Source organism: Vanellus vanellus (genome assembly GCF_965231255.1).
Source record: "Vanellus vanellus genome assembly, chromosome: 5".
In the NCBI taxonomy this organism is placed as follows: Eukaryota; Metazoa; Chordata; class Aves; order Charadriiformes; family Charadriidae; genus Vanellus; species Vanellus vanellus.
Window position 1 is genome coordinate 664,646 of NC_138910.1, and position 24,976 is coordinate 689,621.

The 24,976-nt window shown below is 45.3% G+C and overlaps 1 protein-coding gene across 1 annotated transcript in view; it reads left to right on the top strand.

The window, feature by feature from the left end:
- Positions 1-369: 369 nt before the first annotated feature.
- Positions 370-24,976, top strand: part of ACVR1 (activin A receptor type 1) — a 67,948-nt gene continuing 43,341 nt past the window's right edge. The window contains exon 1 of the mRNA XM_082483652.1: positions 370-470. Within this exon, the coding sequence (XP_082339778.1) occupies positions 463-470 (8 nt within the window). The 5' untranslated portion in view covers positions 370-462. The remainder of the gene's footprint in view (positions 471-24,976) is intronic.

Consider the following 24,976-nt stretch of genomic DNA (forward strand, 5'->3'; position numbering starts at 1 on the left):
CTCTTTCAGGGTAAAACCATTCCCCCTCATCCCATCACTCCCCTCCCTGAACCAGAGTCCCTCCCCAGCTCTCCTGGAGCCCCTTCAGGCACTGGAAGGGGCTCTGAGGTCTCCCCGGAGCGTTCTCTTCTCCAGGCTGAACCCCCCCAGCTCCCCCAGCCTGTCCCCGTGGCAGCGCTGCTCCAACCCGCTCATCCCCTTCGCCGCCCTCATCCCCTTCGCCGCCCTCCTCCGCCAGGGGGCGCAGGGCGGCGGGGCGGAAGTGACGCGTCCACCCGGGAGTGACGTCTGCCGGCGGCCATTTGCGGGGCGGGGCGCCGCCGCCGCCGCCGCCGTCGTTCGTCGCCGCTGCCGCCGCCGTCCCTTTGTCAGCGCTCCGCCGCTGCGGGCGGGCCGCGGGCAGGGCGAGCGCCGGGCTCCCCATGGCCAGCCCGCCGCGGCCCTAGCGCCACCGCCGCCATCATGAGGAGGTGAGTGCAGCCGCCGGGCCGCGGCGGGCCCGGCCGAGCCGAGGCGGCCCGGGGCTGCGGGAGGAGCGGAGCTCCTCCCGCAGCCCCGGGCCGCCTCGGCTCGGCCGGGCCCGCCGGTACCTCCACCCGGGGGAGCGTGGTAGAATCCGGGAGGGGAACATTCCCGCGGGCTGATTCCTGAAGGGGCAGTGATTCGGCTCCCTTTTTTCCTTTCTTTCTTTATTTAAAACTACACAAAGTTATCCTAATCGGGGACGGGGCTTTGAGCAACCTGGTCTAGCGGAAGGTGTCCCTGCCCCGTGGCAGGGCGGGTTGGGACTAGGTGAGCTTTAAGGTCCCTTGCGACCCGCACCGTTCTGTGAAATTGGAGGTGCGGAGTTGTGCTGTTGATTTTTACGAGGGACAGCCTTGCGCTGTTGGTGCTGCTATTTGCGGGCATGCAGCTTTGAACCCGAGGAGGAGACAAAGGGGTTTGTTGCCCGAACTCCTGTCACGGCTCTCGCCGGTGAAGGAGGACGGTCGCTGGGAGCCGGCAGGCCCTGGTCCGCGGGTGAACCTCGGGGCTTTTAACACCACATGCTGGTCTGTGAAATCTGGGGCGTGAATATCGTAGGGAAAGCTGCCTGGGCAGTCTTTCCAACTCTGGTAGCCTTTATAGGCTATATGTGTGTAAATGTGTTAAAAGAACTTGTTTCCAGCAGAACTTTTGCAGTAAACTGGAGCTAAACCGCTTTATTTTCCCCAAAATGCGCGAGAGACTCATCTTCGGCAGGTTTTGAAAGAGTAGGGGTTTATGTGGGCGTTCTGGAGGGACGAATTCATTGCAACAGTGTTGTTAATGGTGACCTCATGAAGTGAAGACTTTTAGCTGCAGAACTGGCACTTTTTGTATAAAAACACTTTAGAAATGATGCATTGGGCTTTCAGAAGAGAATAGTTTCTTTTCCCAAGTCTCGTGTGTTTTTATGGTACGCATTGGAGTTCGTCGGTCATGGATCTCAGCCTTTCATTTAAGATACCTCCTATGGCTCTAGCAGTTTGCTGTGGGCAGTGACAGGTCTATTTTTAAATCTTCAGTTTTCTTTTGTTTCCTGTAATAGGATCTTTGCTGTGATCCTTATGCTTCGTCTTCAGAGAAACGGTAGTGACCTGGAATGCAGCAGATGCTTTGTAAATACTCTCCAAGTTCTGTCCTTGAAGGTCTAGTACTGTTTGAAGAGTACCGGGTTGCCTTGAAATTGAAATCGGCAAAAGCTGAAATCCTGGATGTGGAAAGCTCTCAAATGCGTGTCTGGTTCCTTTGATGACTGTAACTTTTTTTTGGAGGAGGCGTTACAGATCTATTTTAGGGGAACAAAAAGTTCCTGTATGCACTGTGCTCTCTCTCAGAGGTGTTAAGTGTGTGCAATGTTTTGAGAGGTTTGCCTTCCCTCTCAGTATTTTGTTTGCTGGGATAAGACCTGCATTCCACTGCTTCGTTTGGGGGGTGGGGGAGGGGGGTGGGTGCTGCTCCTTGCCCAATGGCACAGGACTTGGGAGTAGTTACTGATTGTAAATCTCTGCTTATTTGTCTTCTCAGGCTGTAGTGACAGGCGTGTTTCATTTTGTCTGCTTCTGTTTCTGTTTCAAGACAAACTTTAAGGTCTGTTGCTGTGACTTAGAACACCCCTCAACCATTTCAGTTTGTAAATAATCAGCTTTTACAGGCCTAAATCATAGGCCAAAACTAAAGGGAGCCTACAGGAAAGCTGGGGAGGGACTCTTTATCAAGGAGTGTAGTGATAGGACGAGGCGTAATGGTTTTACACTGGAAGAGGGGAGATTTAGATGAGATATTAGGAAGAAATTTTTCACTGTGGGGGCGGTGAGCCCCGGCACAGGTTGCCCCGAGGAGCTGTGGTTGCCCCATCTCTGGGGGTGTTCAAGGCCGGGTTGGACGGGGCTGGGAGCAACCTGGGCTGGGGGGAGGTGGCCCTGCCCAGGGCAGGGGGGTGGAAAGAGGTGATCTTTAAGGCTCCTCCCAATCCAAGCCATTCTAAGATTTAAATGAAACAGCCTGAGAGAAGAAAACTTTGTTATATATTTTTAGTTTTAAGTCTTATAACACGTTTCAAATTTGCAAGCTGAGAAAGGGAAATCCTACTGACCCGGCACTGATGATGTTTCCAGAGACCTTGTCGACAGTCTCTGTATAAGTTCCACTGCACAGTAACTGCTGCTAACTCATTTTGTCGTGACTTATTTGTATATGTACATTAGGAAATTGGAAATATTTTGGTTGCGTAGCTGTTGAGGTTCTTACTTAATGTTTATACTCTCTGTAGAGAATATTATGGCTGCATTAGTTTTTGTGGAGACCTGAATGGTGCAGGCATTTCAGGCTTACGCTCCGTGGACTTAACTCTTGAAGTAACTTTGGCCATATTATGTTCTTGGAGCTTGTAATTTAACATGCTTTGAGACATGAACGTTTTTATTATGCTTTAGTAGCTGGATATTTGATATTACAATGCCTGTTTACACTATTCTATATTAACCTATATTAAGTTGGTTGCATTTTTTCTACTGAGGGGACCTGGTAAAGCTCACCTCTAATACTGTTTAGAAAGATTCTTCCGCAGGAGAATGCCAGTGTGTTGAGAAGCTGAGGTGAAAGGGGAGGGCTAAATATAGCCATTTCCTGCAAAACCTATCTATTTTTGTGGCCAACTCTCCAAATGAAAGTGATGTCTTCCCAAGCCTACAGAGAAGGTTTCTTTTGCTGTTTTACTCTTCACAGATAACCTTATAGTTGTCTGCAGCCTGACTGCTGTTGGTGAGTCCCAGTGCAGGAGTGAGGGAAAACAAAGGGATTGGTGGCCAGGGCTGGGGGAGACGGGAAGGCATGTGGCAACGTAACTTGACATGGTATCGTTTGCCTGTCTTCAGTCTGTGTCCAGCAGGGAAGAAATGGAGACTTGCGTCATCTTGCCAAAACTGCCAGACACAGCAACAGCAGAGGAATCAAATAGCTTACTTGGGAGGGCTGCAGATGAGCCTGAGAGAGGGATAAAAATCATTTAGAGAAACACCCTCTCTCTCTCAACCCCTGCTCTGTCCCTGCATTGCTCTTTCACAAGCTGCATGCTTCTTGGGAAGGGAGAAGGCAGTGGGCTCTTCAGCAGCGAAGCAGCTCTTGGGGTAGGAAGATAACATAGGTGGGGGAAAGAACACCAGTGGGGTGTTGTGGGTGGGTTGTGTTTGTGGTTTTTGTTGGTTTTTCATTATTTTTTTTTTTTTGGCCAGCTGGTACTCTGAAGGCATGCTTAAATTTAATGAAAGCCTGGTGCTAAAATAGGATCTAGGGACAGCCGTTGTAAAATAATTAGGCACCCTTTTAGCCCCCTCATCCCTGCCAAAAAAAAAAAAGCTGCTTGAATTCACTTGCATTCTTAGGTATTTGAACTTACAAATGGGAATCTCAATATCTGTATGTCGTATCTCTTCTACTGTGTATAAACAGGTTAAAAACTTAGCCCACTCACCTGTGCAGCTCTGTTGAGCTACAGGAGATTACAGTGGCGGTGTTGAATGCAGTAGATTTCTGAGTGGTAATTTCTCTCTTCCAGCCTCTCTGTGTATGAGAATTCATGGAGTTCGATCGGGGTGGGTTGCAGGCTGGCCGTGATGAGGGTGTGCTTGTGTATTAGGGGATAGTTTATTTGCTTTGAGACCTGAGGGTAGTCACACCTGAGACAGTTTAAAAGCATATTAGTTACAAAGGTATTCAATGCTGTTTAAAAATGCACCTTTTAAATCCTGCTGTAGACAAGTTCAGCGACTACACTTTAAAGATGTAAGTCATTTATGTCTTTTACATACCTTTTTTTCTTCACCACGTTTGCGGCCAAAACACAGTTTTAGACTAATGCTTTCAAAAGCATAAAAGTATAGGTGAATAGCAATAAGTAGTTGTAATGAAATAGTTTTCTTTGTTATGTTGGGCCATGAGTATACACACGTGACCCAGTTTCAGCTGATGGGTAATCCCTTCCTTAAAATGTGGTCTTTTGCAATTACCTGTATACAGCTCAGTGTTCACAGGTTCCTATTTCAAAGCGATTTGCATTTGTAAGTCTACTGGTATTCAGTACACGCTCTCAAATTTTTATTCTTATAACAATATCTGCAGTGAACTAACTATGATTATAAAGTAGCACTGAATCTAGCCTTTAACATTAATTCCCTGGGATGCTAAGTGTTTTCTAGAAGGAACATCAAGACTGTGCACATATTCCTAGTGAAATAAGTACGTTACTGCTTCTTTACGTGAAAGAAAGTAGTAATGCATTTTAGAAACGTGATGGTGTTCTTTGCTAGCTGTTCAGGTGCTGACTTTCCCCTGGAAGGCCATAACTGACCTTGTGATTCATCTGCCGGTGAATAGTCAACATCAGGTGCTGCATCATGGTCTTTGCCAGTTATTATATGATCCCGACTTTAAACAGGGTGCTTTTGATCTGCTCTTTCATTTAATGCTGAATTCATCCTGGTTGTCAGTGCTCCACCTTGTTTGCTGAACCAGTACTGGCTGTGCATATTGCTGCGTGGCATGGTGGCCATGCCTGGCAGGCCAGGCAGCGTGGTGGATCCCAGGGCCTGTTGGACGGAGGATTCTGCCCAGTTCTGGTTAGAACATGTTTTGCATTCTTTGTGCCTGAAAATTAGTGCGCCACCAGCTCTTAAACACCTCTAACACCCCTAAGATCAATGTCCCTCAAGCGATCGTGCCCTGTTCTGTTTGAGGACAAAGGCAGCATAAGTCTGTAAGTGATAAGGATAACTCATCGTCCTTCAGATGGGCACTTTCTTTATGCTCAGGACTTGTCGTTTTAGTTTTACATGGGGTTGGCTCAGTCTTGTTCTACAAAGATTTGTGAGATGGTGTAGATGCAGCGTGTCTAAACAAACTGACTTTTGCTGAGGAGAGAAATGTTTCAAAGGAAATACAGAGGTCCTATAGTCACAATTGAAATGTGAGTAAACGGGAAGTGATGATTTTACATTATTTCTTGTGAGGTAGGAAATAGAGAATACCATGTGTAGTCAATAGTCAGCAGTTTTGAAATTAAAGCAGTTTTAAAATTAAAAAAAAAAAAAAGGTTTTTTTTGTGTGGTGCCTATTTAAGTTATAGAATGTGTGCAGTGGGACATTCAAGAGTTGTGTGGGTGGTTTTTTTGTTTTTTTTTTTTTTTTTTTAAGAAAGGAACTGGTTATGTTTGTAGGTCCCTGGGTGGACCATTAAATGCAGTGGTCCAGAGGCAGTTTTGGGCTTGGGAATTTACCTCTGTCTGGGAAGCGTGGGGTTGGGGGGCAGAAGGAGGGTAGAAGAATGACCTTTGCATGCTATGTCCTTATGCGTCATCTTAAGCATCTGCTACTAGCCTCTTCTGGAGTCAGAACTCTAGTATTGTTGAGTTAGGTATATGTTTTGTTATTCCTCTGTTTCTCCTGTTGACCTGATGGTTGTTCATCCTCAGAAGGTATTTTTGTCCACGCGTCTCCCCCTTTTGAAATGTTCCTGGCAGTGGCAAGCCATGTTACTGTTCGCTACCTGTAGTGCTTCTGAAAAGATGCATATACAATATCTGTAGCTTGTTGTAAGTTAATTCAAGTCTGTTTTAGGGAAAGGAAGACTACGGCTTGATTAGAAAAAGCTTATTAAAACAGAAGACCTCCAGTTTGGTGATTGTCCAAGGCAGACCTTGGACTTTTAATTTGACTGAAATGAACAAAGATGGAGGTAGGAGATGGCGGCTCAGTGTCCTGAAGCCACAGAGTTAAATACAAGCTGGTAGGAGGACCTCTCCTGTGTCTTACAGAGCAGTTGTAACTAGTTGTGCTCACTGGAGGTCAGGCATTTCTTGTTCTGACTACAAACCTTACCTCTCTGCTAATAAGCTGCAGAAGAGAGGCCAACAAACACCTCTTCTAATTGCAGGTCTGCTGTTTGTCTGGCAAGTATCCTGTAACAGTAGGAGCAGGTTGGCAGCTTTTCGACAGCCGCCTTTGGCTGGGCGGATAGCTGGGAGGCTAGAAGTGGCTTCCTTTTGAAGTCCTGCAAGCTGCTGATCTCTGCTTTCATGAGTCGGTGTGCCTCAGCAGGCCCCTCCAACCTTCCTCCCCGAATGGCCTGGGGTTCCTGGCTGAGCAGTTTTAGGCGGTTGGTGCTGTGGTTGTGCAAGCCTTTTCGCTGGCTACTCATGCCAGGGAAGTGAGTAGTCGTGCTTGTCCCTCTGCCTGGGCTGTTCTTTCTCCTGTGCTGGCGTTTCTGTGGCCATGTGGTGAACTGGCTAAGACATTAACTTGGTTAAAACTTAGTTTGTCTTTGCCAGATTGGTTCGAACCTGGATTAATTTGTGTGTGGGTTGTGTGTTTGGTTTTTTTTTTTGTGCTGGCGCTCAGGAGCGATCTCTGAGGGTATGAGTGGCTGGGCAGACATGGAGAACTGTGTGCGCTCTCTCCACATGTCTATGAAAACCCTTGTCTTACCTGAGCGTGTCATGGGTGTGGTGTGTTGAGTCTGCTGGCTGTGACCACGACTGTTTGCAGAGTCCCTTGGCCTGCTTCGTTGGTGCCAGGGCGGACCTGCTGTGGTCCACTCCCCTGCAGCAGTTCCTGCAGGCTTCTTTGCTGCCTGCATGCTCCTGGCTCCTGGTTGTTACACTGGGGCATGCTCAAACACACATTTTTGGAAGTTCTGCACGCCATGGCTTTTGTGCCACAGCTCTAACGCCTGCCTGTCCTTCCTTCTTGTAAGGATTGTGATGAGCATGGCAGCCAGCCTGTCCTCTGTGAGATGCTGCGTGTGACGGCAGATCTGCGTTACTCCTCCCTTTAGGAGTGGGTAATTTCCTACGATGTCCGTTAGTATTGAATTGGAGGTAGAAGAGATGAGATCTAAATCTCCCTAGGAACAAATGTAAAATTAAACGAAATGCGCGTTTGTATTAGTCAGCCTAAACCAGACTGTGCTATTTAGGGCTCTCCCCTGCAATAAAGTTGTCTCTTGTGTTTGTGTGGGTGGACTGCAACAATTAAGTCGTTTTAAGGCTGAATCTTAAAAGAGAAAATAAAATGAAAAGATAATGGTTTGGTTTAAGAGAATAAATTAATTGTATCAAGTTACGTTAGAGAAAAGATAGATGGTACCTTGCAGGTTGTTTGTTACTGGTAAAAAATCATGTCCGTGTTGCATGTTGAAACTCCTCTTGCCTTCATAGAGTAATATTTTGGGGTTTTTTTTTATCTGTTAAATTGCACTCTTTACTGATGTTCAAGTGTAACTGCCCGTTGAAGCTGCAGTTCTGTGTAGCAGCCTGATGAAGCTGATTTTGATTGCATGGGCTGGACAAGTCCCAGGCTGTAGGATGATTTGGCAATGGATTTTATGTGGCAGTCAATCCTGTAGTATTACAATGTGTGGAACTCCTTATTTTCTGTTGTCAGAATGAAAAGATAGACATAGTGCACAAGTCTTAGTATTAAATTGGCTTATTCACATCTACTTATGAGTGGAATTGAAAGAAGTGCATTAAAAAAAAAGCTATTTTCAATTTGACTTTTCAATACTGGCTCAAGTTAATAATAAAAAGTATTTCAGATGTACTCTTAGCTCATAAAAAAAAGGTGTTTTTCTTTAATTCACAAGCACCAGCAAATACAACCAAATGAGGGGGTTATGCCTTTGGTGATTGTGATTACAATAGAAAAAATAAAGTAAATATTTGGAAAACTTAGGCTGAAGTTCTTTTCCAGACATTTGTTTTGTGCTTATTGGGCATTGATCTGAGTAATTTTTATTTCACTTGACCTGTATTTTTGGACTGAATTGTAAAACCTGTGTGCATCCTGAATCTAAATGAAATGATGATGATGATAAAAAGTTTCTTGCATGACAATTTTCACTCTGCCTGCTTTTCATCTCGGGGTAACTAGGCATAAGTGTGATGTGGAACCATCCCTGCTTATCTTGATTCAGGAGCTGTCCTCACTGAAGAGGCAGCACAGGGTCTTTGATGTAGTTCTTCCTCTCTCTCGGGCAGAGTCCTTTTGCTGCAGTTCAGAAGCCCGTTCTGTCCAGACTAGCTAACCAAACGCAAGTCTGTGTAAGAGCAGAGGTTCGTCTTTACTTTGTGGTTATGATGAAGGTTAAATCATTTGAGCATTGGCTATACTCCAACGTCTTTGCATAATTTGAACCCTTCTCTGTCCAGAAAGAAACATGCAAGTTATTTCAAGTCACTGGGATTAGAAGAAAACGCTCCACCTAAAAGATTGCGAAGAAGTCTGGGATATTTTGCCCCTACCTGCAAATTCCCGCATCATGCAAGTGCGGCACCAGTGAAGGCGCAGCTTGGGGTATGGCTGGTGGCTTCCTGTTTTTCAAATGTGTCATAATTTGGTCTTTCTTCCATGTGCGTTCTCATGGATTCTGCCCCTTGGCTTTTGTTGTCGCGACTGTGCACTTAAATTCTTGAACAACTCCTTGCTTTTGCTCTCTCTGTGAACCTCATACTCGTTGATTGTCAGTGAGGCCTTTACAAATGTGCCAGAAATGCCACGTAGACACTTGTGTGTGTGTTTGTGGACCCAGCATGTCTGCATCAGCCTTTAGTAGAGAATAATCTAAATGAGTAACATGTTCCAACTTGCCTAAACAATAGGGTTTTTTCTGTCTTTGTGTAGGCATTTTACACATTTGTAAGACTCATGTCCAACCTCTGAAGCAAACGTGCATAATTGTTCTGCAAAACCTGTTCTAAAATCTGAAGCTATTTAGACCCTTCCTTCCAACATCTTCCTTAAGACAAATAATATTTTGAAGAATGAGTGCATCAGTATGACTCTTCCTAAATTATGGAAATAAAAACCTAAGCACCATTAAAATACCGTTTGAAAGAAATGACGATATTTCCACGCCTTGTGCAAAAGTGGCATTTTTACAGTGAGTGGAAAAGTCTTTTTAGTTGGGATTTGATCCTGGTTGTTGGTTAGACATTCAAATAAAACCTTTATTGGACTCTAATGTACAACAAAGTCCAGGATTTTGAGGGAACTTTATCTCCTTTCTCCATTAGGAAGGCCAAAATGACATGCAGTTACGAGCCAGGAGAGTGAGCTCGCTTTTAGAAGCTGTCAGTTTTCTTATGCAGTTACTGGAGTCTCTGGTGAGAAATCAGTATTGCTGAGTCTGCAGTGCAGTTTTATGCCTTCCTTAACAAAGGGTCTGCTAGGAGTAAAACTTGCTTTATTCCCAGTCTGGGGTTTTGTAAAACTTTGACGTGTAGACCAATTAGAATTATCTTGGTTTCGGTCCCAAAGTGGATGCTCTTTATTCTAAAAGAGGCCGTACTGCATGCAAACAGAGTATTGAGGTCCCTGAAATGGTAGCATTTGAATGGTTTTGGCTTAGCTTTAAAATAAATATCTACTGGCTATAGAGCTCTGGGGAGTGGACTAAAGCAAATGGAGAAGGTGGAATAACTTGAAGTTGTTCTGCAAGGCTGGGTTAATAGAGCCACAGCACATCAACACAGTGGCAGAGGAAGACAAAAGAAAGGGATTTTGAGAGTTTGTTTATATTTTGAGGCTATTCAGTAAGTGAAGTAGATGCAATTCAGAGGCTACTGTTCCTCTGCACAGAGCCCTCTTGTTGTCATTCTTACTCTGCAGCATCAGTCCTTGTATGGCCCGAGCGAGCTTCCTGCGAGCGCCTGCACTGTTCCCACAAGGACTAGAGAGAACTGTTCCTGGCTGTTTTCTGATGTAGGGAAGCCTTTAACGTGCAGCTATTGAAAGGCTACGGTGTTTGTCTCTTGGTACTTGATGGTTCTTTTGAAACTTGGTTGAAGTCCTTCTTTAAAGAGGGCGATTTGTAGTTTTCCTGATCGTGATGGAAAATCTGGAAAGAGAAGCAAGCACGCTTCTTCAGGTATGTGTGCCACAAAAAGCAAAACAAATTGGCAACCCCCCCTTTTTCTGGGGAGGGAGGGAGCCTAACACATAGCTTTCAGCTGCCTTCTGGTAGGAATGCTGGGGTTTGATCGCTCGGGGTGAGCGGAGAAGGCTCTTTTTTCTTTATGCTGCCTAGTTGAGAGTAGCACGTGGTCCTCTCCCTCTGCTCTTTTTGCTCCTGAAACATTCATAACAGGATGGACTTCTTTGTAGGATTATGTGATTGTGGGACTTTACAGCAGTTGGGGAAATGGGAGGACGTTATGGAGAGTCTGGGAGCCTCCTTCAAAAAGCCTTGGAGGAGACCTGAGGGAATATTAAGCAAAGAGAACCACAGATTTGAGTGTAGGTAACTGTCTGTAGAAGTGAGACCGGACACCCCTGGAATGGGGAGAACCGATGCGACCTGCTTTGTGTAGGGTCTTGGAATTCAAACAGCTGCAAACTGGAAGTGGCCCCGGCACAGGGGTGACAAGGTTTACCAGGGGAAGAGCCCACGTGCCACTGTCAGGCCTCTTAAAGGAGAGATCTGGAGAACCGAGGTGGAGTTTGGCTCTCTTTACAGATAGGGGTAATTGGTGGGGGTAGAGGTGAAAGAGGGACACTCGGGCAGGTTTCGTGGGACTCTTATGTGCCACTGAGAGGGGTCAATGGCAAAAGGCCAGGCATGTGGCTGCGTATGCATAACAAAATAAGTCCCTGCTTATCAGCTGTTAATTGGTGCTGTTCAGCTCTGTGCGCATGCTTAGTGTTTCGTGAATATGGGTAAAAAGTAGCTGAAGACATTTCATTGAGATTTCAGGCGGTGTGTCTTGCTGTTTACCCGGCAGTGTCTCTGCCCCAGTTGATGCACTTGCTGCTGCGCCGTAGTGCCGTGGCGCCACGGGAAGGTTCTCACCGAGGTCACGTCGGAAGAAATGGGTTGCGTGTTCGACTCGGGATTGTCTTACCCGAAGAGTTCCTAGTAGCACACCTAACACGGCCGGGTGAGGACGGTGGGTTTTGGCAGCTTTTTGTCGGTGGGCGGTGCGGGGGGGCGGCTGGGCAGGGTGCGGAGGCGGGGGCCTTGCGCTCTCCCTCCTGCGGGCTGCGCTGGCAGGGACCCTCTGCAGGCTGACTCAAGGTCCCTCACGGGAGTGGGGCTCGGTGAGCATCTGCTGAATTCTTGCATGGCGGTTAAGCGTGTACAGAAGAGGTTTCTTTCTAAAATGCTAGCCAATGTGAACATGAAGAAAAAACCAAAACAAATCTGCAAACAGAAGTGAACAATTAGCTGTAAAATGAAATCTCTGAGTGTTTGGTGTGCCAATAGTGTGACAGGATATGAAATGTATTTTTTTTTTCCTTGAAGTTTTGAAATATTCTTCCAAAAATGCTAAGGCTTTTTTGAGAGGATTGATCTTGTTTCAGTCCCACGGGTGTGTTTGGCTGTAAGTGAAGTGAGGGATTCTTCTGCAAATGAACACACTGAAGTTCTAAAAGCTGGTGCGTAGACATGTAGTGTACTGAAAATGTGCCTGCTTATCCTTAGATCTTGGAAGTGCTTTGAACGGTTCTTCCAGTTTCTCTGTAGCTCATCTTTTGGAGTTATAGCCTTCCTGTAACAAGTGCATAAATAACAGTTCATTTTTGGTTTAAGGTTTGTCTTAGCCTTACATTGAAGGTTTGCTTGGCTTTTGTGTTGTGCTCCAGGCGGCTCTGCACAGAGCTGTGGAAGTGCCTTGTGTGCGCTCTGTCGACACTGCTAAACATCCCAGGAGGACGACGAATGTCCCGGATTCAGTTTGTAATGGCATATTAATTAAAAAATGAATGTTGGACAAGCCAAAAATGTCTGATTCAACACCCTCCATTTGCATATCACAATTGTATGAAAAAGATGTCTGTTAAATGTGTTAGCTGACAAATCAATACGGTTTACAGTCTTCACCCAAATCGTTCCTAGGATTACAGCCAATACACAATCATCTTTGGTTCTAACAACTGATGAAAAATGTATACTTCTTTTATCTTTTGTTATACTTCTTCTGTTATCTTCTTTTTGGGTAATAATTATTGGTCAAGAAAGCTACAGTAGCTGCTGTGCCAAGAAGCAAACTAACACCAAAGGCTAGAAATCAGGGTCATATGGCTAACCATGAGTTATAGCTTAGTATTAAAGTGGGTTTTCTCACATAGTAAGAAAAAAGTACAGTGGGTTTTATGACATAGTATTTGATCAGTTTCTTGAGACATCAAGAGTATTTAAGTATCTAAATGTGAAAAGGAGATTCTGTGATCTTGAAAGGCCACTTTCCTTATAAAATGAACCAACCCGCAAAAACGTTTTCTCTGTTGCAAATACTTTAAAATGTTTAAATAAAAGAAATGATTAGAATAAAGATTTTCCATGTAAAATATAAAAAAAAAAATTAGCATTTGATTTTACTCTGAGTTAAAATCTAGAAAGCTAAAACTTAGACCTCTGTGGAAGAATTTGAGGAAATAATGAGATTTTAATCCCTGAGATGACCTGCCCCTGAAGCGATACTGGGGCTGAGGTCCTGAAGAAATAGACTTCACCTTTGCTGTTGTGTTTGAAGTATAAAAGTTAAAATTAACCTAAATTGTTGAACTGTTTGGGGTTTAATTTAATTTGTATTTTTGTTTGCTTGTTGTTTTTCATAAAAGAACACAGTAAATGCTAAATGAAGTTTATTAAACGCTCACCCCAGCTGCATAATGAAGGTGATTTAAAGGTGATTAAACACTCCCTCCCAATCCAAGACATTTCAGAGATTCCTAAAAAGTTCTTTAAATCTGTCACTTCCAGTTGGTACGCGGGCTGGTTGATGCTTGCTGCCCAAGGGGATGGGGCGGGCGGGTGGCGAGCACCCGCGGCCAAGGATGGTGGCCAGCGGGCTGTGGCACTGGTCCTGCTGCCTGGCAGGGAGGGTGGCACCTCCACCTGCGCCCCGCTGGTCATGGTGCAGAGCTGGGAAGTCGGCGGGGACTTCTGATAGCAGAAAAGTGTGTGCCTGTCTGATCTATGAACTGAGAAACAATGCGATCTTTCCCCCCCTGCCCCCCTGGGTCTCCCAGACATCAAGGTCAGCTGGCTGGTTTTGGTTAATTTAGTGCAGTAACTGCAGGTACGGTGTCCTTTGTCTAATAAATGGGCTTTAGTAGCAGAATGTTTTGATAATTTTTCTTGCATATTTAGTACAGTCAAGCTTTTCCAATTAAAAGTAAACTTTTGTAATTTGTAAGACAGTGAATAATCAAAGTAAATGTATCGCTTCTTATTACAGAAGAATATATTACTCTTATATTCTTTTATACATGACGTATAAAACCTAGGAACCTGGGTTTCTGGATATTAAAGTAGAAGCATGGAGCTGCTTTGGTTAAGGCTTGGTTAATGGAATACGCCAAACGCAGTGTGAAGCAGACCTTCCTAAACAGTTGGGACGTGCGCTGCCCTGGCACGTGGGCTGCCGTTTGTGCCCCCCTCCTTCCCATGCTGTATGCTTCCCTCGCAGCATGCCTGCTCTGTTTCTCTCGTGCCATCTATTACTCCATGAGCTTTTTGCGTCTCTCTGCCTGAATTCTTGGTTGGAGTAAGCAAAGATTTGCAGCAATAACTTTGGGGATTGTCCTTCCCCATTTCTGCAAGCCAGCACAGCATGCTCTCGGTAACAGTCAAGTCATCTTCTTCCCTTCAATCTCTTGTTATTCTTAATGAGACTGCTTTTTTTCCTGGGGAAGTGGTCTTTAAAGTCCGTATTTAGTTAGTCTTAACAATATGTTCATTTGTGTTTGAAAATAATTAACCTTTCCTTAGAAATGAACAAAGATAAGTGCAAAATCAGATGTAAAATCGGTTATTTAAATTGTGACTCAACTTGGTAATTTAAATCACTTTGATCAACTTGCAAGTATTTAAATACATACCAAAACCTGAAATGAATATCCCAGCTGTGCAAATGTAAAATGCTGGTTTGAAAATTTCAGAAAACCAGGTAAATTTCCAAATAGTGTAGGGTGGGGTTTTTTTTGTTTTGTGGTTGTTTTTTTTTTTAACCTTGAATTTTGCTTAGCTTTTCTTTGAATCATTATGCTCACACAATTATTGAGTAGGGTTTATTTTGCGTTTCTGTTGCTATTTTTTTCCTGGTACTAGTCCAAAGAAAGTTCCATCCTGTGCCTCCATCCTGAGTACAGAATTCCCTGTTCAAATGGCTGTGGCAGAAGGGGCAGTGCGGCTGTGTTCGGGGGTGTGGGGTATTCATTATCCAATGTGAGCTGAGAAGGGCTGGGGGTATGAAGTGCTTTGAAGTGATGTCACTGTCATTTTATGCATTTCCATAAATAAGATTTTGAATTTGAGGGAGGAGACAGGAGGAAGGGGATGAAGATGGAGTGAAGTTTTAAAGTGAGTGTGGGAGGTCCAAAGAAACCTTTACCCTTCTATTAGAGGAATTTCTCTAATGCCGGTGTGGCATAACACAGCCCCCAGAGCTGTGGTGCAGAGAACTGGAGCAGTCTAGGAAGGATGGAAATACTCTATATAGTGCTAAAGTAATTCTGGGCAGCGTTACTTGCCTGAAGCAGCTCGTGCAGACCGGCTGGATTTTCAGGTGGCCAGGGATTGTTTGCTCCTGGGGAGCAGTGCAGACCTGCACAGATCCCTAGCTTGTACAGCCCTCCCCAGAATTGCTAGTTTGGCAACCCTGCCCCTAGCAAGTTTACCACAAAATTATTTTGAAGCTGTTTGATTTTTTTTTTTTTTTTTTTTTTTCCCCAGTCCTGCTTGTGGGAACCTCAGTGTTTTTGGGCTTTGTCCAGTGGCTCAGTCTGCCTCACCGAGCTGGCGTTGCGGCTGGTGCCTGTGTCGCGGTGCGATGGCAGCACGGGCTTTTGCAGGGGCGATGGCAGAGCTGTTCAAACATCTCTTACCCTTTCATCCCCAGCTGGTGACAGGTGAGCTCAGGCTGCGCCAGTATGGTCAAGCACAGCCCACGGAGCAGAGCCCCTGCTCGGGCTGCGTGTGCCCAGCAGTTCGTAGACAGGAACTGCCGTACGCTCTCTGCCTTGCATGTGGCGCTAATGCGGGATTGTCTACCTCTGGTCATACAGAGGCATAACAATTGCAGAACTTTAAAGAAAGAAAACAGACTGATGAGTGCAGCAGTGAGATGTACAGTTGAATTGCTGCTTGAGGAGGTCTAGGAGGTGATGTACAGTTGCAGCTCCAGAAATGCAAAGCCCTTGAAACTGCTGCAGGTAAGAAGACATGTCTCACACGGGCTCTTATTTAAAGAACTGTTGTTAGTAGTTACATTTCTTGCAGCAGTGTTTTTATATCTGTGGATCAGTGCTAACTTGTGTCCAGCAACACTTTTCTTTACCAAAAGCTGGATGCCGTGGTGTTGAAGGCTTAGTGTCCTTGGAGATCACAGCTGACTGGCCTTCAGGGCCTGGCAGGAAAAAAGGGAACAAAAAAGGTGTTGATCCCAGCTAGAAAGTAGTTCGAGGTCATGCACTGCGTTCAGTTACAAAAGCTACTTAAAAAAAAAAAAAAAAAAAAAAACAAACAAAAAAAAACAAACCAAAAAAACCCAAAACAACAAAAAAAACCCAACCAAACAAAAAAAACACAAAAAACGAAAAACCAAACAAAAAACCCCACAAACAAAAGAGTGAGGGTGGAAGAGGCAGGCAGTCTCCTCTGTCTTCTCAGCCTTCTGCTGCTGAGGAGCCTGAATGAGACTGACCCCGGGCTCCACGGCTGTCAGCTACGCGGCTGAAGGAGGAAGTATTTCACGCACTGTTCATTATTGCCTCCTTTAACTTCTTTCTTTGACATTAGCGCCAAGTTCAATCTAATCCTTTTGTAGGCAAGGTGACAATGTTTGAAAATTACCTGCTATGTAGTATATGTGAATTTCTTCTAGTGCAGAAGATAGCCAGGAGAGACGGTGGCCAAAAGGCGAGTGCGTGGACAGGAAGGCAGATGTGAAGGCGATTAATAGGGGAGGTTCCAGAAAATGGAGTGAAAATGATTGCTTTGGAGGACTTGGAGTAAGTGAAAATGATCATGGTGTTAGTAAGGGAAGAGAAAAAGAGGAGAAATCAAAGTGCTTTCCTTAGTTAAATGATTTATGCCATATAACTTTTATAGGTAGCTAAGTTTCAGTTTACTGCATTGTTGTGAACTAGCTATTAAGAAAATGTTGCATCACTCTTCTAATTCAGGCAAATTCTAAGCAGAGATTTTTTTTTTATTATTATATAAATGGCTCTTCATGAAAAGCAAACCTGACCAGTGAACAACTTCATGCTGTAGCGGTTCGTTGGTTTGTTAATTTCAAACTCTGCTGGCCCTGGTCTTGTTTGGCTTTGCTCTGGGAATCCATGAGGTATATTAGGCGATCTGTTCTGAAAATTGGGAGCAGGACAAGAAGGAAGTCCCTTCCATCAGAGAACAGTAAGACAGTTCGAGCCCAAAGCTGTAGTGCAAATGAATGCAGTCTTATCTGTGTCTGTGGTGGATGTTACACAAACAAAAGGCAAGTGACTGTTGCACAAATCAGTAGGGATGACTTTTACTTTTACTGGTTCAAATTGTCAAGTAAGTTTGTTATATTCAGTCAATTCTGGGAGTTTTGGAGACGTTACTAAATTACTAAATTTCTGTGTTTATTCAGCCAACTGACATAGAAAAAGAATGTATTAAATGCATCGATAGCGAATTCATTTATTCAGCTCTCATCTGCTGGTTTGCTGCTGGTGCTTGGCTGTATTCGGGGTGCCAGCCTGCCTGCCATGGGGGCTGGGGACCTGTGGTGGCAGGGGGCACTGGGGGGTGGCACAGTCCTGCTGTTGGCAGAGTTGGGTGTGCGGGGCGGCCGTTGCGATGTCAATGCTTCTGAGTGCTACTGCTTTCACTTAATCCTTCTTTTCATAAAGGAAGTGGCTAATAAGTTAGTAGGTGTTTTGGGAATAGGCAACAGCTGGGTGCAAAGCAAAAATCTGCTAAAACGGTAGTAATTCCTGAAGGGTTACGTAGAGGTTTTTTTGTATGTATTCAGTAGCAAATCCCATTTGAGTGTATGCTGCTGTTGCTTCCCCAAAGTTGGCTGAAGTTGGCGGGAGATGTCTATCGAAGCTGATCGTCATTGCTATGAGACTTTGTTAAAAGGGTTGTACAATGTCGTGGTTGGCGCTCTGTCCTTCCACTTGCGGCACCATGGATTCTGTTCAACAGCAACTATTTTAATTGGCTTCCACTGTGCGTGGTGTTAAAACTGCTGTTAGATGTAGAAACCTGTGACATACGTTTTTGTTTGTTCCTGAAAACATACACTTTATTCTGCCTTGGTCATTCAAATTCATGTTACGTGATTGTCAGCTGAAAAAAATAGCGCGTTTGGCAGCCTTTCAGCAGCAAGGCAGCCTCCTGCGGCCTGGGACTATCAACTGTATAATTTGTCCGGGGGGGGCTGTGTGTTCCAGAAGTGAAAATTCCTTCTCTGACAGCATTCATTGCTTAGCACACGGCAGCGTGGCTGTCGGAAACGGCTGGCACCGTGGGGAGGGCCGGGCGGCAGCGCTGCGAGGAGCGAGGATGGGTTTCGCAGCCGGTGGGCAGCGGCAGGCAGCACCGCGCTCTGGGAGCCCCGGGCTCGGGCGGCGGGCGCTGCCCGTGAGTGGCAGGGGGGGAAACATCTCTGCCACGATCGCCCGGCTCCGCTTTGCCGGAGCGCCTGGTTGGGCTGAACGCGTGCCCGTGGCGGGGAGCGGTGTGCGGGGCTGGGAGCCAGCTCTGCGTCACGGCTAGGTGTGCCGTCTGTCGGGGGAGAAGGCAGGCAGACAAGTGGGAGAGCGTTTCTTTGGTGGTAAGCCTGAAGTTCGTAATTCTCTCCAGTGTGATAGCTGGTTAGAAAATAACCAGTAGTCATGACTTCTGTTAATTAACTACTAAGAGTTAAATAAATGTTGTTGGGAAAACTAGTCTGTGTTTATTTGGCACGTCTTTCCCCAGAAAAGGCTGGTGCTAGTCGGTACATGCTCGATTTCTGTGCATGTCTACAGCGTGGTTTTATGTTTTTTTCTCTGTATTGATTTTCATGATTCATTGAACGTGATCTAAGCAAAAAGCATACTTAAATGACATTGGAGACAGCTGTCTGTTAAAGTGGGACCTTTATGTATGCTGAAATGGCGCCAGTTTTTTTTCCATTACTTTATCAAGTAACACACACCAGTAATATTTCTTTGTTTAATTTCCTTTTCTAGGTCACTGGTGTGTCACCTTTGTTTTGTTTAAAGAGCTATGGTAAATTCTTATTCTAAACTCGAGTATCAGTTTTGTTCCTGTTATTTTTCTGATAATCCTTTTTGGGGTTATTTTGAAGTGGAAAGAGCTTTACATTGTGTTTGGGAGTCTGTACGAGAGACTCAGTTTTTTCTCTCAGTAGAGCTGTTTTGGAAGGTACGTGTGGGAAATTTGGATAAAAGCAGAAACCTATAAAGCTCTGGAAGCTGATGTGTAGCTTTTTCCAGTTTTAATCTGTCCCTCTTCTTTGTATGGCAAGCTGAAGTTCCAGATGTTGTTTTGGCTTGGAGATAGTGAATGAGGGGAAAATAAGCATTCTTAATGTTAACAGAGTCAGATTGGCTGGTTCTGTACTGACAGGAAAATGGAGAGATAAAAACTCCATTAATGGTGCATGCGCTGCCTAAGTAGCCAATAAAACAATGCAGTCTTCACTGGAAACAAGTCCCGGATTGGCAATGATCGGTGCCAACTGCAAGAGCAGACAGCTGCAGAGGCTGAGAGGTATTAAAATAAAACTAAACATTAACTTACTCGGATAGCAGTGGGGTTTTGTTCGGGTGTGCAAATCCCCACCCCCCTTTTTTTTTTAGTTAAAAGTTAATTCTTAGCGCTGTTTCTTCCCCCTCCCCATCTTAGGGTCCTGCTCGCTTACCTTCAGTGCGGCTTGTGGGTGTTGGGGGGGTGCCGAGCTGGGGCGAAGGGGCGTCACTAAAACCTGCTTTCGGGGTTGGATGACTTTATGGCTCTTAACTCATCAGAGTTTTGTCTTGGAGCACCAGTGTGGTTTTCGAAGCTCATCCGCTCCATTTATTGCGAGTCACAGAGCGGTTTGGGCATGTACGTACTGGATTCCTTCTGGAGGAAACTAAGCTGCTGTTTCTGGTGTGTACCAAATGTGCCCCATCCCAAAACATGGGCGTAAAGGTCTCGGCCTCTTCTGGACAGCTTTGAGCCACGTGAGGTAGCAGCAGCTTCCAGTAAAGGGACCAGGCTAAATCCACTCTGAAGTAAAACTGATGAAATTCTCGTTAGGAGTATATATGGTGGCCCGGAATGCAATTTCCTGTACTAGTCTGTAGGTTATATGTGTAATAGTCTATCCATTTTCCACATTATGTTATATTAAATACATAAATATGCTGTGTCCTGTGTCTCTTCCTGACCTGTTCCTCCTGTCATGCTTATTTCTAAAAACGTACGAGCAGTTTATTTTTAAATGATTGGTGCAGTTCTGCTTATTTCCTCCTTAATCTTTTTGGTTTTTTTCTTTTTCCATTGTTGAGACGAGGAAATTGCAGTTTCTGGTCAGTGGTCTGCTTCCCCCACCGCCTGTCCCTTCTAGTGTGCCGTAGTTGTCCCTCAGGGCTTTTTGACCTCAGTGAGCAGTTCTTGTAAGAATGCTCAGTTCACTCGTCTTGTTTAATGCTGTAAAGCTAAAAGTTAATAGTGCTGACACTGACTCGTCTAAGTTGCAGAGGAGCCAAGCTCTTGCAGCTCATCTGGTATCTGAAGTCTTGTCTGCTTGCTGCTTGGAATTGGGATAAACTTGTCCACCTCACAATTTGTCTAATTTATTGAAACGAGGGTTTGGCTCTGTGTTGTGGGTGGGTGGGTGGGAGGGAACTGGTGCCTGTCGGTGTAACAGAGCAAGAGATGCTTGGAGCGCGTACAGTCTTAGCCAGTTGGACGTGCATGTTGGCATAGGCTAGGATTGTAATGATTTAACCCTTTTTTGCCCTTTTTTGCCACAGAGGAGGGAGTAAGTGCCTGGAGCCGGCTGGCTGACCAGCTGTGCTTGTGTAAGCATTGCCTGACAGCCCAGAAACGCCATCCTTAAAAATCCTGTGGGACTGGGCTGTAGGAAGAGCTTCAGAATAAACGGGCTGTTGCACATGTTTACTGGAGGAAGATACAGAAAGTCAGGAGACTCCTGCTGCCTACCTTTGTGCTGCTCTGCATTCCTTCGCTCGGCTGCCCGGAGGCAGCAGTGGGGTGTCTTGCTCATGTGGTTCGTGATTCAAGCCAAGCCCAGATGTTTTCGTGCCTGGTCTGGCCTATTTTCTGAGGATAATTTTGGATGCCTCAGTCCATTTTATTGTGGTTTCCTTAGTGTCTAGTCCAGCTGAAGCTAAGATGATTCCTGGTCTAATTGAATGCTCACAGGCAGACATGGCAGACATGGCAGCTACTGCTTTATCTCTGCAACCGTGTTCCTGCAAGCTTCAGAGGGCTCAGAGTTAGATCCACACTGATGAGAACCTGAGGTTGTTTTCCGTTGCTGTTTTTCTTTGAGTGGAAAGTTTTGCAGCACGAAACTCAGAAGAGTCTATCTGGTGTCCAGGAGATAGGTGAAAACTGGACCGATTCCTGTGGAGGTGGACCTGGCCTCGCTGACCGATCTGGCTTTCCATTTCCACTGAGCAGCAATAAGGCCATGGAAACCTTTTCATGCTGACTGTTGGACTGGTTCATCAGTATTCTCATCTATGCTGACTGGTTGATGACAGTAACTATCCAGGGCATCCAAAATTTAGCTCCTTGTGCCTTTGACAATGCTTTTTGCCCTTTTTGTAGGAACAGTTTCCGTAAAAGGTTATTTGTGGGAAGTATATTCACTCCTCTAACTTGTGCATTCTCATCTCAAAGGAAAATGGCTTTGTGCCAAATACTTCCTGACACTGGAAAAAAAAAAAAGTGGTGTAGTCACCTGCAAGTGACCTACAAGTGTGAACAAGTGCTGTCTTGTCTTGGATCCTATTCAGAATGGTCTCTTACTCCATCACTTCCCACTAGTGAGGAGGGCTCTTGACCCAAAGCATGTTTGGGTGCTTCCTTTTTCAGAAGCAGTTAGTGAAGGTTATGTTTGAGTTGTTGTCTCCAGTCTTTTACATTAACAATCGTGGCTGGATCCTCTCTGTGGAGATGTTGAACCTTGGAAATCACCAGTGGATGTATGTCATAAGCTCACTTTAATCAAGAGAGTATGGCTTCATTTCTACATGATCATAGGTGAGCTGCTCTTAGGTAGTCCTTCATTCGGAGATCCAAAGCTAGACTTGTCTGTAAAGTGAAGTAAAATGCAAGCCAAAATTCTCGTTTGCAGCTAGGAGTATGTGCGAGGTCAGCCATGGTAATTTAGCTGTTAAATAGTAATTTGATTGATTGCTTTTGGCATCTGTAAGAGCAATTAAAACAAAAGTCTGGGTAAATATATGGAACAATTTTCTGAAGATACACAAGTACAGTCAGGTTTGGCAAGGCCATGTGAGATGTGTGAATTTGAAAGCTTACAGCTAAATGGGTGGAAAGGGGATGCTTATAACCGCTCCGGGAAGCAGTCTCAGAATTGTATATATTTAGAGTAAATTTGACATAGGGAGAGGTGACAAGATGCCCGATTATTAGGCGGAGGGTTGTGTAGTGTGGCAATGGTGAACGTCAGTTGTGGCTGCGAAAGGGTAGTTCTGTTAGCAGGAGGGACACAGATATGTGCCTGTGAGATCAAGATGGACATGGCTAAAACAGCAGCTAGGGAATGTCAGGACAGAGTAATCTGGAAGGAAATATCTCAAGCTGTTTTAGCGTACAGGTTTGAACGTTAGCTGGCTTGGTGTTGGCAGGTGAGGCTGCCACAGGTAAGACGTGAGCGGAACAGGGACCTGTGCTGGAGGTTGTGGAGCCCTATGGAGCCTCAGGTGAGCAAGGAGGACAGCTTGCGGGGTGCGCGGAGGGAGCGGGAGCAGGGCGAGGGGAAAGGACCGTGGTGGAGGGTGAGAACAGAGGGTAAAGCTGTGGTGTGAACAGCAGCACAAGTAACTTTGAGGTTAATGTCACTGGTGAAGGGGGACAGAAATATCACTGGAGAGGTCTAAGAGGGAGAAAACCCCCAGCTGTTCTGTACCTACTGGATCCTCAAACTCAGTTTTGAGTTACATTCATCTTAAAGTGATGACTGACCTTCCAGTATTATGTTTCTAGATTTAATGATGTTCTGTATGCCTCTGTGCAGTAGGGTCCAATTTGCATAATGTCAGCAGAAGGAGAAAGGTTGCGGACCACCATGCCTGTAACAGAACTTGGTTTTGTCTGTACTTTGTATTTAAGAGCAGAATAATATGTCTCTGGCCTGTCCAAACAGGCAAGACCAAACGGTAGAGCAATATTGTTAAAATTCTGTGGTGGTGTAATATAATCTCTGAAGAATTTTACTTTCTCGTGCAGCAGGGTGTTTCCTTCTCTTCTGGATTGCTAATTGCATTCAGCTTTTTGGACTCCAAAGTAATAGTTAGTGAAAGAATCTGATGAGATGAAAGGCTGTGCAGCGACACGTGCCTACAGAGTGCTAGGAACTTCTGTTCTCAGTCCGATTGTTCTAAAAATACTTCATTAATTTGTATTTGGCTTCCTTTGGCGGGCTGACGTTGGGGAGCAGTTAAGCTCTAAGCGGTGCGCAAAGCGAAGACCTGACTTTTCCGTGTCCCTTGGCCTTCCCTGCTGTGTGGCAACCCGCGGCTGCTGCGGACTGCAGTTCTGATGGCAGCGTGGGCGCTGGATCGGGGCGCGACGCCTGGCTCTCCCCGCGCTGGTGGGCTGCAGCCCTGCGCCGCCCCGCTCCCCACCGGGCAGCTGCCCCGGCGGTTCCTCTGCGCCTCTCCCTCCTCTCTCCTGCCCCTCTCTGTGGATTTGGTGGCTTTATTGGGACCAGCGTGTTTGCTGTGTCATGCTGCAGTTCTGTTATTCTGCCAATGCAACGACATGGATTAAAAACATTTCTTTTTTTAGCTAATTTTTATCAAATACCACGAGTTGCATTCTGGTTAGGATGCTTGGGCTAAGGGACCTAAGTAGAGTATTCTTGTGGTAACGACCCTGTGAAAATAAATTGTAGAGGTTCAGATTTACCCAGGCAGGCAAAATCCCGCTGGGATTAGAGATGTGTGAAAGAGTGTCCTCACTGGTGGCGGAATTCCGGCGCAGATAAGGGCTGGCACGGAGTCCAGCGGCAGAGAGGGAGCTGCCGGCAGCTCCTTGGGCTCGCCGAGCCGGGCTCGGGGCGACCCGGCCCGATTGCATCAGAGGCTGAAAATAAAAAGCATTTCCACCTCTTAAGGTCCCCGCATAGGTGAAACCACAGAACTAGACTGTAGCGAGACACTCCTTAATTAATGCATTTGTAGGAACTAGACTGCATTTTTGTCTTTCGGCACGGCTTGCCGGAGTGAGAGATGGTCTTTAAATGCTGTTCACATCATGTAATCAGACCCTAGCTTCTCTGTAAAAAGAAAAAGAATCCAAACCCACAAAACCAACCCAAGGTGAAGAAGTGAGTATTTAAAATTTGTGTGAAGAAAATAGAGGGGAAAACCAGAAAAAAAATTAGCTTTTTTGAGTAAAAATTAGGACTTTTGTTGGTGAGACCAAAGCTAAAGATTTGTTTTCAGAAATGTTCGGTTTTGTGTTGGCTGAAGTGTTGCATGAGAAACTTTTAACAGGCAATCTACGTAATATTTAAATAGTTAATAAAAAGCATTTAAAAATCCGGATATTATATTAATAGTCATTGATCTCATTTAGACCATAACTTCAGCCGTCTCAGTTTTTTTGTAAGATTATAATGCTGGAACTCTGGAAGAGTTAAACTATAGGACAGGGCCGTGTGGGGATATCTGGTATCTCAGTAGTGTACACAAACCCTGACACAACCTTGGACTTCTGCAGGGCTTGAGGTAGGTGCCGCGGTTTTGATCCCTGGTTTCAGTCCAACATGACGGCGTAACGTGTTTGACCGTCTGGGAAAACTGCAGTGCAGAGAGATCTTCTGTCATCCTGCCTCGCAGGCCTTCGGAGGCTTTCCCCAGGTTGATCGGGGCGTTTAGTTTTTCAAGAGCAAAATATCATTTGGGGCCATACCAGCAGTTTCTCCTAAGTGGTCTCACGAAACAGCAAGGGCCAGCCTGCCGGGGGAGCTCTTCGCTGAACTGAGCCTGTGTCAGGAGGGGGAGCTGGCAATTGCTTGATGAAAGAAAAAAAGAAAGTGAGTAAGAAAAATAGGAGCTTTGTTTTAGACTAAAAACAAAACAGAAAAATCTAGAGGAGTGTTCTGATGAAAATATTTCTTTACTTGGCAGATTGTTAGGATTTTACTTTAAAAAGCATATTGCATTTGGAGAGATGTGGGGCAGTTGT